The 15,563-nt window shown below is 37.3% G+C and overlaps 1 protein-coding gene across 3 annotated transcripts in view; it reads right to left on the reverse strand.

Moving 5' to 3' along the window:
* Positions 1-1,968: 1,968 nt before the first annotated feature.
* PLS3 (plastin 3) overlaps positions 1,969-15,563 on the reverse strand; it is a 100,118-nt gene continuing 86,523 nt past the window's right edge. For all 3 annotated transcript variants that reach the window (XM_012107496.5, XM_012107495.5, XM_042242471.2), the window contains 8 exons: positions 14,365-14,460; positions 10,536-10,731; positions 8,926-9,004; positions 7,791-7,905; positions 7,475-7,608; positions 6,518-6,641; positions 6,170-6,294; positions 1,969-3,214 (listed from right to left, as the gene is read on the reverse strand). In XM_012107496.5, the coding sequence (XP_011962886.1) occupies positions 3,082-3,214; positions 6,170-6,294; positions 6,518-6,641; positions 7,475-7,608; positions 7,791-7,905; positions 8,926-9,004; positions 10,536-10,731; positions 14,365-14,460 (1,002 nt within the window). In that variant the 3' untranslated portion in view covers positions 1,969-3,081. The remainder of the gene's footprint in view (positions 3,215-6,169; positions 6,295-6,517; positions 6,642-7,474; positions 7,609-7,790; positions 7,906-8,925; positions 9,005-10,535; positions 10,732-14,364; positions 14,461-15,563) is intronic.

The following is a 15,563-nucleotide window of genomic DNA, read 5'->3' on the forward strand; positions in this document are numbered from 1 at the left end:
GAACCTAAAATTGATCTAAAAATAAAGTCTACTAAAAAAGGCAGCTCTTTGTTGGTTGAAACTACATAATCCTTGTTACTTTTTGAGAATCAGCATTCCCTTTTAATGTCCTTTGTTTAATTATAGGCTTTGAATTGGATATTGATCTCCTTTGCTCATTTTTCTAATGGAACTTTCTCTTTTATAGATTTGTTAGATTTCTTAATATATTAGTGATTTTAGCCCTTTATTTGGAGGAAAGAAGAAATGGTGTGTTCAGGCCAACTGTTTCATGTGAACACTTAAGTAACCAAAGGTGCATTCCTACAGATGGTGGGCTCTGTACAGTGAACTACCCAAGAAACTAGCTCCTGTTTTGAATAAAGGGCAAGATGGAATAAGTCTTTTTATTACTATCTTGATTCAAAGCACTTCAAGGCATTACTTACAGTGAATTTTTGTACCTGGAAGGAAACAAATGTAGATAAGCATAGGAAATACAAAGTAGGAGACATGTCATAAGATACAACTGTCCTGTCTTATCAGTTACCCTGGTATATATTTGCAGATACTCATCTTTTAGCCTTATATTAAGAAAATCCATCATATGGGTACTATAGACTAAATGTTTCAGGCTCCTCCAAAATTTGTATGTTGAAACATAATCTCCCAGTGTGATGGTATTAGGAGGTGGGACATTAAGTTATAAAGGTGAAGTCGTGAGTGGGGTTAGTGCCCTTATTAAAGAGACTCCAGAGCTTCCTTGTCCCTATCACAATGTGAGGTTACAGCTAAAAGACAGCCATCTATGAACTAGGAAGTGTGCTGTCACCAGACAGCAAACCTGCAAGTGCCTTGATCTTGGACTTCCAGACTGCCTAAAATAAATAAATTTGGTATTTATAAATCACCCAGTCTATGATACCATGTTACAGAGGCCTGAATGGACTAAGACAATGGGACCAAACTTTTTTTCTTAGTCATCTATATTCTGACTTTGCTTACTCATTTATTGCAAAAGCAGAATTGTCACATTTGTCTTTCTTTTATGTCTCTGGGGTTCATATCATATTAATAAAGGTTTTTCTTATTCCTAGGCTATAAATAAAAAGTATTTTACAGTTATCACCATGTAGTTCCTTAAAGGACTGCATTTCATATTACTCATTCACACAAAATGTTAAAATGTTACCATAAACAACAGTTTGTCAACTAGAGATGATTTTGCCCCCATCTTGGAACATTCGGCTAGTTCTGGAGACATATTTGGTCTACACACTGGGGGTATGCTACTGAAATCTAGTGGATAGAGGCCAGGGACACAGCTAAATGCCCTGCAATAATACACAGGACAGCTCCCTCCCACCTGCAACAAAGAATTATCTAGCCCAAAATGTCAATAGTGATGAGGCTAGGAAAACCGGTCATAAACCACCTCTCCTCCCTGGTTGTTTGGATCTGCATTGTTTTGACCTTCTGTGTATCACAGAACAGGCTTCCCTGGTGGCTCAGCAGTAAAGAATCACCTGCAATGCAGGAGTTGCAGGAGATGCAGGTTCTACACCTGTGTCAGAAAGATCCCCTGGAGATGCCCACTCCAGCATTCTTGCCTGGAGAATCCCACGGTCAGAGGAGCCTGGCAGGCTATAGTCTATAGGATCGCAAAGAGTTGGACAAGACTGAAGTGACTTAGCACACACGCAAACACATACCATGTCATTACTGAACACTGAAAAGATTGAGTGACATGAAAAAGAAAGAAAAAGGGAGAAACTGGATAAGGAAATTTTAGTAGGTTGGAGAAAACTACCTTACCTCATTGATGATTATAACCTTAATCTGTCCATCCGTGTAATTCAGCTCCAAAAGCATAAATTTAACAAACATCATTTTATAAAGTACATCAGAAAATGAGTTAGAATATTGGAGGGAAAAACCTGGCAAACATTATAGGCATACTATGAAGGGACAGAGGCGTGAAGAGACTAATTATGTAAATGCCTTTATTTGAACTAATACATTGCTACCAGATTACATCACTTTTCAGAGTTAGAGTAACATTATGATCTTAAAAACTATAGCAAACAGCTTGACAAAGCAGAGTACATTAGAGTACATTAAGTCCTACATACATGTTTATTTTTTAGTGACCGCATCTCCTTATCTTAGGTGTAAAATTAGAAAATTTAATATACACTTAGCATACTTGGCCTACCATATCCTTCCTAAATTCTGAGCCCACTCTCTCCTCAAAAGTGTCATATTCAACAGCATTTTAAATCTAAAGAGAGAGTTTGATGGTATATGTTTTAAAACAAAGAAGCATATATTGAACCAAGTGTTTCAGGACAAAATATGTCAAGTGTTTACAGCTTTAGTGTGGGAGGGAAGATGGAAATTTAAGGTACATTTCCCTCTACCTATAATGTATGTTTTTTACTTACTTGAAGACCCCTTAAAAAAAGTAGCAAAATCAGCAGTCTTATTTAATGTAATCAAAATATTCTTAAATGTACAAAAAAGGATCATGTAGAAAGAATACTGTAAAAAGATACTGATTTTAAGAATAAAAGAATATGAAAAGCTTCTATTACATTCTGCACAGCCAGTTACTTCTGTCAAGTTTCAGTACTAGAAAGATAAGCAAAGGATACTCATATACAAATACCCTCTGACCACAGTTCTTGAATAAGAACTAGCATACTGGATGGAAAGCAAATTATTGTCTAATACCAATAATATTCATATTCAATCATCTAAGCAAGTCCCAGGAGGTGGACATTCTAAGAAAAAAACAGATACATAGAAATAGGTACAGCAATGGGAAACGTCATGGGCAGCGATCTAGGAGCGAGTAAATGATTTGACTATGGGCACATTTCAGGTGGGCCTGACAAATCCACCTTGACTATGGGAAAGAGGAACTGTTGTTACTAAAACTCTTTCACCTGAGGGCTCCCATGATGAGCTTAGTCTTGTTAAAACTAAAAAGTCCTTTCAATAACCAAAAGTTTCTTAAGCCATGAGCACTTCAGCCAGAAATTGCTGTACTGCTAATCATGCACCTGGGAGCAAGGTTGTTTTTTATTCAAATTGGTTATTTTACACTCTCTTCATACCCCTGCCCATCAAGCATGCAAACACAGTCATGACCATCTTGGGCTTTACTTCCACAAGGTCTTCTGGTAGAGCGTACACCCTGGCTCCAATTCTTCTAGCCATCGACACTGCGTACCTATTTTTTGGAGGAAACAAAAATTGAGGTTCAATTCCCGTTAGTCAAGGGCACAACATGAGGCATCTATTTCCTCTCATATACTCAATTGTCTGGGATACAAAACTTCTACAGCAAGAGTTCAAATCAGAATGACTTCATTTTTCATTGTTTTCTCTTTTATTTTGTAAGGTCACTCATAAGTGATACCAGATTTTTAAACTCTACTATTTGGGGCTGATAATATTTATCCGCTCCTTTTCTACAATGTAAAATGAGAACAATTTAGGAGCACTGATATGAAAAAAACATTTTTCCAGAATATGTGTGTGTATGTGTGTGTGTGTGTATACACACCCAGATGTTGAAAATATGTATATATACTCAGATGTTGATATTCTCATTGAGCATGTAATAAGATAACACTGGCTATCACGAGATCTTAGAGACAGTGGAAAACTGTACCATATGCAAAATACAATTTCATAGATACAGTGAATACTTCCAAATATTCAAGGGAAGAGACAGAGTCTATCTGGTACATGCCAGAGTGGCTGAAGCAAGGAAAGAAAAGGGTAGAGAAAGGAAAGGAGTTAAGAACTGACATGTCCAGCTGAGGAAATTTGTAGGAGCACTCTTCAATTAATATGCAAGGTATTTCTAGGTGTTCTGTAACAGGAATCTTTAAATATGATCAAGTTTCTGGAAAAATAAGTTTAAAGAGTTCTCTATAAATCTTTATCATCAGATCAGATCAGTCGCTCAGTCGTGTCTGACCCTTTGTGACCCCATGAATCACAGCACGCCAGGCCTCCCTGTCCATCACCAGCTCCGGGAGTTCACTCAAACTCACGTCCATCGAGTCAGTGATGCCATCCAGCCATCTCATCCTCTGTCATCCCCTTCTCCTCCTGCCCCCAATCCCTCCCAGCATCAGAGTCTTTTCCAATGAGTCAACTCTTCGCAAGAGGTGGCCAAAGTGCTGGAGTTTCAGCTTTAGCATCATTCCTTCCAAAGAAATCCCAGGGCTGATCTCCTTTAGAATGGACTGGTTGGATCTCCTTGCAGTCCAAAGGACTCTCAAGAGTCTTCTCCAACACCACAGTTCAAAAGCATCAATTCTTTGGCATTCAGCTTTCTTCATAGTCCAACTCTCACAACCATACATGACCACTGGAAAAACTATAGCCTTGACTAGACGGACCTTTGTTGGCAAAGTAATGTCTCTGCTTTTCAATATGCTATCTAGGTTGGTCATAACTTTTCTTCCAAGGACTAAGCGTCTTTTAATTTCATGGCTGCAATCACCATCTGCAGTGATTTTGGAGCCCCCAAAATAAAAGTCTGACACTGTTTCCACTGTTTCCCTGTCCATTTCCCATGAAGTGATGGGACCAGATGCCATGATCTTAGTTTTCTGAAAGTTGAGCTTTAAGCCAACATTTTCACTCTCCACTTTTCACTCTTATCAAGAGGCTTTTTAGTTCCTCTTCATTTTCTGCCATAAGGGTGGTGTCATCTTCATATCTGAGGTTATTGATATTTCTCCTGGCAATCTTGATTCTAGCTTGTGCTTCTTCCAGTCCAGCGTTTCTCATGATGTACTCTGCATAGAAGTTAAATAAGCGGGGTGACAATATACAGCCTTGACGCACTCCTTTTCCTATTTGGAACCAGTCTGTTGTTCCATGTCCAGTTCTACCTGTTGCTTCCTGACCTGCATACAGGTTTCTCAAGAGGCAGGTCAGGTGGTCTGGTATTCCCATCTCTTTCAGAATTTTCCACAGTTTATTGTGATCCACACAGTCAAAGGCTTTGGCATAGTCAATAAAGCAGAAATAGATGTTTTTCTGGAACTCTCTTGCTTTTTCCATGATCCAGTGGATGTTGCCAATTTGATCTCTGGTTCCTCTGCCTTTTCTAAAACCAGAACATCTGGAAGTTCACGGTTCATGTACTGCTGAAGCCTGGCTTGGAGAATTTTGAGCATTACTTTACTAGTGTGTGAGATGAGTGCAATTGTGTGGTAGTTTGAGCATTCTTTGGCATTGCCTTTCTTTGGGATTGGATGAAAACTGACCTTTTCCAGTCCTTTGGCCACTGCTGAGTTTTGCAAATTTGCTGGCATATTGAGTGCAGCATTTTCACAGCATCATCTTTCAGGACTTGAAAGCGCTCAACTGGAATTCCATCACCTACGCTAGCTTTGTTCATAGTGATGCTTTCTAAGGACCACCTGACCTCACATATTATGCTGCAAATATTTTTTTTAAGGAGGGAAGAAATGATTTGACACGTATATGATGCCAAAATGAAGTTTTGCAGTAACGCTTCTTATCTATTTTCTGAAGCCCTGTTGGGAGCTGATTTTCAGTGTATACTAGGATAGCTTTCATGAGTTGCCCATGAAACCAGATCACAGCCTAGGTCTTTAGAGAAGAAGGGAAGAGGCAGGTGGAAAAGATCTTCTCAATATTGTCGAAATGCAGGAAACTTTCAAGGCATGGTTTCAGCTGAGGGTTTAGCATCCTGCCCACTTAAGGGACCAATATAATAAACTCAACATACGTAGTAAGGTGGGCTATGCACAGTAAGTTTTAAAAATGTTTAAAAAGAGTGCGACAAAAGAAAACCCTATCAAAGGCATGCTTATCCTTTGCCCATTTTCCCCTTGTTTTAAGTTTGCAGCTAAGTTGCTTTAACACATACAGTATTTCTATAACCTACAAACCAATGGCTGACTGAGCACCTACCTACTAGGTCAGGTGCAACAATGCTAGGCTCTTACGTATTTTACTCATTTCAAAATCTCCAAGGTAAGTATTATTGCTCCCATTTTGTGGATGAGGAATCTGAGGCTAGAAGACGTTTCCCCCCACTGACACCATTCTTAAGTGGCAGAACCTGAATGATAATGCAGATCTGCCTGCCTATAATGCCTATGCTCTTATCAGGATATTAGGCAGCATCCCTTACTTGGCATTATTGTGCTTGTCATCTTCTGTCAGAGTGCCACTCTTAACAAGGTCGTAGTTTATGCAGCCTGGCTGGATGGCGTCAATCAAATCCACAACTGCCAAACTGGAGCTGATTGTCTTATCCTAGAGTAAAAGGACCAATACATTTGAGAATTTCCATGTGTACAAATTAATGCATGATCACTTATATAAAGCTGTCAAAAACAAAGTCTAGGGAATTAAAAAAGAATCATGTCATTAACCCCACAACAATCTCACTCACAAAGAAACCAAAGCCTAGCCTTCCAAACTATAGATACTTTCTATGGCAAACATAACATTTAATAGTCAAAAATGAAATTCTTACCTTAAAACTCTGAATGGAGGTTGACTTTCCAGCTTCATTCAATGTTCTGTTCACCCAGCTTACAATGATGTCATCATTAGCTTTCTGACCATCACCAAGATCTTCCAGGACATTGAGGGTATATCTAAATGAATCAGCAGAAGAAACAGGTAACTAATGAGAAGCTACTGTATAGCATAGGGAACTCTACTCAATGCTCTGTGGTGATCTAAATCAGAAGGAAATCTGAAAAAGATGGGATATATTTAAACATATAGCTGATTCACTTTGCTGTATTGCAGAAACTAACATAACATTGTAAAGCAACTAAACACCAATAAAAATTAATTTAAAAAAACCAGAACAGTTTCTGTTCTAGTTTATTAGAAAAAATACAAATATTAGAAAGATGCTTTATCTTTCATTTCTTTTCCTTAGGTTTGAGAGATTAAAGAAAAGATTTCACGATAAGACATTCACACTATATGGAAAAAAAATTTCAAGTAGTAGTGGAAGGAAGATTTTCAGTGCTCTAAAGAGTAAGTCCACAAGTCTACTGCAGGCTCACTGTGTACTAGGCCAACCAATGGTAACAACTTAAAGTAAGCTGTGCTTTGGCTGGTACCCAGTTATAATGAATTGCTTTTCAGCATTACAGTTAAGAGATCTTCTTTCTCAAATGTATACATGTTCATAATTTTTGCTGTTTTTATTCATGAACACTAAATCTGTCACGAACACTAAGTCTATGTCAGGCATATTATGAAAAAAGGGAAATATTCACAGTTCTGCTGCCTCACTTTCAAGAAGGCATTTCCCATTGACCATCCAACATATATTCATTACTTAAGCTCACTTCATAGTCTGAACACAAAAATTTCAAAGGTAGTCATTGATACGTTTCCTTAGAAATAGTAAAGACTAGATCACAGATGTGTATGATAGTGAAGTTTAAGCAGTTAAAATTGTGTACCATACCTTCTCATCAGCTGCCAGACCAAAGCTAAAGTCAGGGTTTGATTTCCATCATTCAGGTCTTGCCCTCCAATGCCGACCAGGGAGAATTTGGCAGGATGCTTCCCTAATTCAACAGCATAGTTGCAGTTTTCTAGCTGCAAACAAACAAAAGCAAATGTTTAAAGATTTTCACTTGTTTAATCTGTACATGCAGGTGCGCACAAAGTAAGACACAGTTTCTGTCCTCAAGAAGCTCAGAGTCAGAGTTTCCTAAACAAAAACAAATTGAAAATAAAAACAGTCTGTAACAAATATGCGCAGCAACTTAATTTGCTACCTTTTTCATGTTGGCTCCAAGTTTCGGGTATGGAGGTTTATTCACCTTACTCCAGTCAACAGGAACTTTAATTCGTTCATATAGCTGTAAGATTACCAGGGCATCTTGCAGGTCACTGATGATTTAAAAAGAGTTTGATCAGTGTTTTCTGAGAGCAGGACCTGTTTCCTTAAAAACAAGGACACTACACTGTCAAAAGATGCATGCATTTTATTAATCTGTGCTAAAAATAGAGCTAACACCATCCAATTCACTTAAAAGTAGTTATTGAGAGCTTATTGTTTGCAAAGAACTGTTCTAAAGGCTGGGCTCGTAGGAAAAAAAATCCCAGTCCTTTAGAGTCAGAGAAAGAAAGAGAATAAACAAGTATATGGATAAATGGGTTGCTGCTGCTGCTGCTGCTAAGTCACTTCAGTCGTGTCCGACTCTGTGCGACCCCATAGACAGCAGTCCACCAGGCTCCGCCATCCCTGGGATTCTCCAGGCAAGAACACTGGAGTGGGTTGCCATTTCCTTCTCCAATGCATGAAAGCGAAAAGTGAAAGTGAAGTCACTCAGTCATGTCCGACCCTCAGCGACCCCATGGACTGCAGCCTTCCAGGCTCCTCCGTCCATGGGATTTTCCAGGCAAGAGTACTGGAGTGTGGTGCCATTGCCTTCTCCATAAATGGGTTAGGGGAATGTATTTAATTGCTATGAAAAATAAAAAGAACAAGGTTAGGAGTTAGGGAGTGGTAAGTGGCGGTGGTTAGAATCTGAACCAGCGGCTTGAATGTAGCAAGGGAATAACGCATTTGATGTGGAAAAGAACATTCCAGGCTGAGAGAACAGTGAGCACAAAGACCTCAAGGAATCATGGATGGTCTACTTAATGTACTTTCCGGTCTCCATTTCAAAATATAAAGTCTCTGTTCCCTAGGGTGTTAGAAAGATATTTACACATTCTTTCACTTAATGACCATGTAAAGAAATAATCTGGGCTTTTGGGTATTTGGGAAATGATAATGGAAGTCACCACATTTTCCAATAAAGTAATGACTACAAACTAACATTTAGAAAAGGTTTAGAGCTATAATTATTTATGCAGCATCCATTCATGATGTTCAAAACTTTACAATAGCATTGGAAGGCTTACGCATAGAGATGGTTTACATGGGGATTAACACCAAGAGAGTTCATCCAGTTACGGAAGGTTCTTTCTTCACGAGTTTCTCCTATTAAAAATATTCACAGTGTTTATATAATCATTAAACATCTTGCATATGTGCATATAACATCAACCCACAATTAGATTAGTTTATTTTTTTCAGATCTAGAGGCTTTCTCAAATATGAATCTCCAAGCAGTCTCTCTGAATACTCTCTCTTGTTTTTTAAATTGGATGACTTTATTTTAAAAGTAAAAATATAACCTTATTATAATCAGCTAAGAGGTATATGAACTTTTTATAATTTCTTCTCCATCTCATCCTTCTCCAGTATCTCCCCAAATCCCCATACTTCTAAAGTAACTGATATTATCAGTTTAGTTTTTATTAGAAAAATCTGCCATGGTCATACAAACCTCTATACTCACATTAATTTACATCTTCTCTCTACCCATTTAAAAATATTGATTCTAAGTTACATATATGTACTTTTTTACATGCCTATATTAAAGCAACAAATTATTTGAAACTTCAAAAGCATAAAATTTAAAGATTTTATAGTAATCCTAGTATATATACAATGAGCTGCTAATTGAGAGTTCAAAGTATTAGTTGCTAAGTTGTGTCCTGCTCTTTGCGACCCCATGGACTGTAGCCTGCCAGGCTCCTCTGTCCATGGATTTCTCAGGCAAGAATACTGGAGTGGGTAGCCATTTCCTTCTCCAGGGGATCTTCCCAACCCAGGGATTGAACCCAGGTCTCCTGCACTGCAGGCAGATTCTTTACCATCTGATTTCATAATAATGCTAGTGGATATGTAATGAGCTACTAATTACATTTGTTAATTTTTAAGTACTATACTTCATAAATATATAATCTGGCAAAGGTATACTCTGCTTTTCCCAATTTAAATGAATATTTACATGCATTATTTTTTTTTTTTGAGTAGGTTAAAGGTGAAAGGAACTGAGAGCAGTTTCAGTTAGTCTGACTATGGAAGAATGAAACAAATACTGCAGATTTATATAAGTCAAATTTTATGCATATGTACATTTTTTTGGAGGGAGGTTTAAAAATAAGTGACCTAAATATAAAATATTAAAATAAAACATTGGTTTACTAAGTGGCCTTATACTAAGTGATCCTAGGCTAGCTTACTTTAAAAGTTCCCACACTTCCTTGGTGGTACAATGGATAAAAGTCCTCCTGCCAAAGCAGGGGACACAGGTTCGATTCCTGGTCTAGGAAGATCCCATATGCCATGGGGCAATGAAGCCCAACTCCTCAACAAGAGAAACCACCCCAATGAGAAGGCTGAGCACCACAACAAAGAGTAGCCCTTGGGTGCAGCAACTAGAGAAAGCTGGCATGCAGCAACAAAGACCCAGAGCAGCCAAAAATAAGTAAATTAAAATGAAAGTTCCCTTGTTATCATCCCTTTCTATCAGGTGTCACTTATTTCTCAGCCCTTGGGACTACTTCTAGTAGACAGTTGCTAAATGGATAAGGAAAGTTATTAAATCAAGATTATTAAATCATCGTGGCCTATGTATTTCCACTGTGTAGCCCCAAACATAATTTAAGAAACCTTCAGTTACCTTCTAATAGGGTCCAATCAATATCTTGGTTCTCTGGCTTAGTGAGTGCTGGGTATTTATTAAACAGGTTAGCCACAAAGGCTAAGTTCAGTTTAGGGTTCCCACTGACGACATCAGCTGGGGTAACAAACTGTCTGCAACCTAATTTGTCTGCTTGCTGAAGCATACTCTCAGCTCTCTTCAAATCATCTGTTTCCTGTTGAAGTAAAATAAGAAGACTTTTTTTTTAAAAGGTCATACTAAAAATATAGAAACTTTGCCCTACAATGATAGGCTGGGTATACAATTCTATTTTCTCTTAGCCAACACATGGCATTTATGTTACTGTTTTGAATACAAAAAAAAAAAAAAAAAAAAAGTTGGCTGTGCTTAATATGCAGTACCTTGAGAATACCCTAGATGGCACCAGATCATGTATCTAAGGACAGAATAGCTTTTACTCAACTGAGATTACTTCTCTCATGCCAAAATTCATTAAGAAAAAAGTGAAATCTGTTCAGATTTTAAATTTAAGCCCTAAAGAGGGAGTAAGGCTGAAAAAGATGAAGGAATTATGGGGAAATTTTTTTAAAAAATAATAATCAAGGATACCAGGCTCCAATAATTTTGAGGTTTAAATTGCATATTTCAAATTATCATCTTTTTCTTAAACTATTTTTTGTTTTTACTTTTCCATCCAGGAAGCAAAGTTGTCTATTTCAGTGTAAAATACTTACTTTCAACTAATTCCTAGGACTCCTAACTTCTTCGTTTTGTCTTCTCCCCACCCCAACTTCTTTCCTTTTGGAAAGATGCATGCTGATTTCTTGACTAACATACAGTTTGGTGAGGATTATAAATTATAGATCTTATAATTTCAGACAAAATTAAAAATAGTTTCTCAAGTGCTCACCATTCCCACCTCCCAACAATAGAAGTCAAAAACCTGAAGCTGCAGGAGGAACAATTGCTTTTGGATTATTTGTTTCTAGTGACCTGCCCCCTCCAGACTTCTCTCGGCAGCTGCTATAGACATGGCCACCCCAGTATGCCCCAGGGTAAATGTAGCTCTTCTGGAAAACAGTGTCAGGTAAGAAGGGATTTTTATAATAAGGGGGAAATAACAGATAAAGGAAATTTGGGAAATGTTACTTATAAACCAACATAGTTCGGATTCTATAATTTGAGAGTCTTAACTCTGTCTATCTTTACTTTTTTCATCTCCAGTGAGGTGCCTCGATCATCTAGGTCTCCAGAAGAATGGGTATTTACTGTGTTACCCTTCACTGTTACCATTGCAGAGCAATCAGTAACCACCAGCAGATTAGGCAATTGACTGGGATTCAGCCTTTGGGATTCTCCATGAGCCTAGTGAGTTCATCTCATAGAGCTTATTCTATTTCTTTCAATCTGTCACTTGTTACTTTAATGCTTCTGGTTCGTGCTTTTTATTATCTTTATTTTTAAATCCTGTATTTTTAAAATCATCTTGGCATTCTTAAACAAAAAGCACTGATAATATTGGAGTAGAAGGAAACACTGAAATCGCAACAATTTTTAAAAATTAAGATACAGAATAATGAAACAAAAAAAAACAAATGAAAATATATATATGCCCAAAACAACTTCAGCCCATACCTCACATCATATTCAAAATTAACCTTCAATACATACACACATGTAAATGTATGAACTCAAAACTATAAATATAAAGCTAAATATAAAACCCCAACTATAAAACCTCTAAGAGGAGACATAAGAAGAAATGTCTGTGACCTTGTGTTAGGCTAAAATTTCTTAGATACAACATCAAAAGCATGATTTGCCAAAGGAAAAAAAAAAGACTAAATCTGACTTTGTCCAAATTAAACAATGTCTGTTCTGGGAAAAACACTGGGACTAAATGTCTGCAAATCATATACCTAATCAAGGACTTATATCCAAAATATATAAAACACTCAAAACTTGATAAGAAAGCAAACAATGCAATTAAAATGGGTAAAGTGTTTAAACAAAGATGTATAGACAGCAAATAACTACATGAAAAGATGTTCAACATCATTTGTCATTAGGGAAATGCAAATTAAAATCACAATGAGACACCTCTACCACTGTTAAAATTCTTAATGTTTAAACTAACCACATTAAAGTGTCAGTGAACATGTGGATGAACTGGAACCTTCATGTGCTACTGGTAGCAATGTGCAATGGTATAGCCATTTTGGAAAACAACTTGGCAGCTGCTTAGAAAAGTTAAATGCACAGATACCATTACCCAGCCATTCCACTCTTAGGTATTTACCAAAGATAAATGAATGCCTAAACTCACACAAAAACTTGTATATGAATGTTCAGAGCAGCTATATTTGTAATAGCCCCAAACTGGAAACAATCCAAATGTTCATCGTAGTGAATGGATAACAAATTACAGCATATCCATCCACTGGACTTTTATTCAGCAATAAAAAAGGAATGAATTTCTGATTTATGTAACAACACAGATGAGTCTCAAAATAATAATGCTGAAAGAAGCTTGATTTAAAAAAAAGAGCATCTGTTATATGATTCCATAAAATTCTCAAAAATTCAAACTAAATTGAAAGAAAGCAAATCAGTGGTTGCCTAGGATGCAGGAGTATGGGGGCAGAGAGGGATCACAAAGGATCATGAGGAAACTGGATGTTATGATGGAGATATATATCCCTAAATAAGGTATAAGACTGACAAAGATAAAGGACACTGAAAAACAGGGGAAAAGCATGATGAAAGACTCAACAGTAAAATGAGTGTGTGGACAGAGCAGTAGGAAATTGCCCTGGCTAGAAGAGATGGAGCAAGATGGTGTAGCAGGCCTTCACATGCTCAGCAGAACATTTCAGACTGAACTCTTGAGTCAATGGGGAATCCTTAAAGGATTCTGAGGAGGATAGAGACAATGAAGGGAGTGCTTTAAGATCAACCAGGGAGAAGTGACTGGAGAAGAGGTGTATCATAATCAGAATCAGTACACTGGTGTTATCTACCTAGGCATAAGATCACCTGACTAGCCATCCCAGAGACCTTCCTTCATGCACAGGAGGGTCCCTCATTTGTGCCAAGAGTGACCTGAACTGAAGAATTTCACATTTAAAAACAGACAGAAATATAAGTACTACAAGTCAGTGACAAATTCAGTTCTGGTAAGGGCAGCATAAAAGGTTTAGCAAGTGTAATCCACTCAATCTGAAGTGGATATGAAATATGCTAGAAATGTGCATTTTTTAAAAATCAGTAGAATCCATTCCATATCTAATGAGTACAAAGAACAACAGGATCCTAGAAAGTTGAGACTCAGTAGTCTAGGCCAACTTGTTACTTCATGTATGAACAAAGGAATTTGTCCAAGGTCATTGAGCAAATAAGTGACATAACAAGGGAACATGGTCCGTGACAGTAATTCACCAAACTGGATTTCAGGGATCAGGAGTTTGTAAACACATTCACATTACTCTCAATATAAGAATATTACAGATGCATATATGAATATGTTTTCATTAAATTTATCATTGTGATTATAATCCAAAAACTCAGAAAAGGTTAGCCTTTCTAGTGCTTATTTCCCCACATTTAATCTGAATATTTTATGCCATCCATAAAAACCAACACCACCATAACTACAGAACTCACTAATAAACTATTAACATAAATCAAAGCTAGTCTTTCTGTCTACAAATTATATCTACAGTAATAAAATTTAAGATCATACTTAAAACTGCCAACATCATAACATGCAATTATAAGCATTCTTGTTATTTATAAGAAATTGACAATTTTGTAAGCTTGTAGAATTCACAAGAACATCTATACTTACATTGAAACCTGACATGTTAATATCTATCCGTGGTTCACCTTCCTTTTGTCCTTTTGGTGCAATTTGATTGAGAAGATGAAAATAGGCTTTGGAATCCTAAAAATGAATTGCAAATATCAGTGAGATCACATTTACAAAGAATGAATGTATCCTATTGTCCCATGTGTGGAAGGATATTTGAATTGGATTTTGTAAGAATGTGACACAAACCTCTATCTTCTAATTAACAGTTCCTTTTCCCAGAAAAGTCCACCTATCTGGCCTTATGTCTGCCTTGAATATGGATGAACTGGATTTTGTCAAGACTTTACAATTTATTGAAATCATCAATACAATAATGCTAGAAAACATATAACTAGTTCTGTACCTTCACTGAGTTACTGAAGTCAATAAGCTTGACAGATAAAACAAGTACGAGAAACAAGTAGGATAGGAGAAATCCAGGAAGCATAGGGAAAGAGAAAATAAACAGGTTATATCATGACAAAGCATAATATGTATATACCATAACCTATGGAGAAGAGATTAGTTAACAATGTATTAAATTATAAATTGAAATGACAAAAATTTTGAAATGAGTTCTACTTGAGGTGGTAAAATAACAGTAAACCCTTAATCATCTGAATATATTTACCCAAATGAGCTTCTCTTTAAGCCCTTGACCACTTTCAACACTTGAACACTTTTACTTGGAATCCCAATACCTAAAACAAATATGGCATTGCTCATATGGGATGTGGGCTGGGCGAATTCAGGCTATGTGGATGCTACACAGAACAAAACCTGAAAACCACTGTATTACTGTAAACATTTAATGAGGGTCTTCAACACACATGTCAAGTACAATTCTGCCTCTCTGGAATACCAGAGGACAGGAACTGGAGTGGAGTTTCTTTATCATGTTGAGGCAGGACATACATGGGCCCCAGGCTGAACAGTTTCTCCCCTGTGGACAGAAACTCCATAATATTAATAGCAGAAACTCCATAAAAGCTGGATGATGGAGCAGGCTGGGCCCTGCCCAGATAAGAGATAGAAGAGGTAGCATCACGGTGATTTTGGGTAGCCTCAGTCCACAGTGCCTTGAAGCAGGGCTTTGGTTTCCAGCCAGAAATTGAGGCGACCTCCCTTTTGACCTCCATTGAGCCTTTCTGTGCCTGTGTAGTCGGGAACGTCTCCTTGACTTCAAGAATGCGGAA

This window comes from Ovis aries, chromosome X (genome assembly GCF_016772045.2).
Source record: "Ovis aries strain OAR_USU_Benz2616 breed Rambouillet chromosome X, ARS-UI_Ramb_v3.0, whole genome shotgun sequence".
In the NCBI taxonomy this organism is placed as follows: Eukaryota; Metazoa; Chordata; class Mammalia; order Artiodactyla; family Bovidae; genus Ovis; species Ovis aries.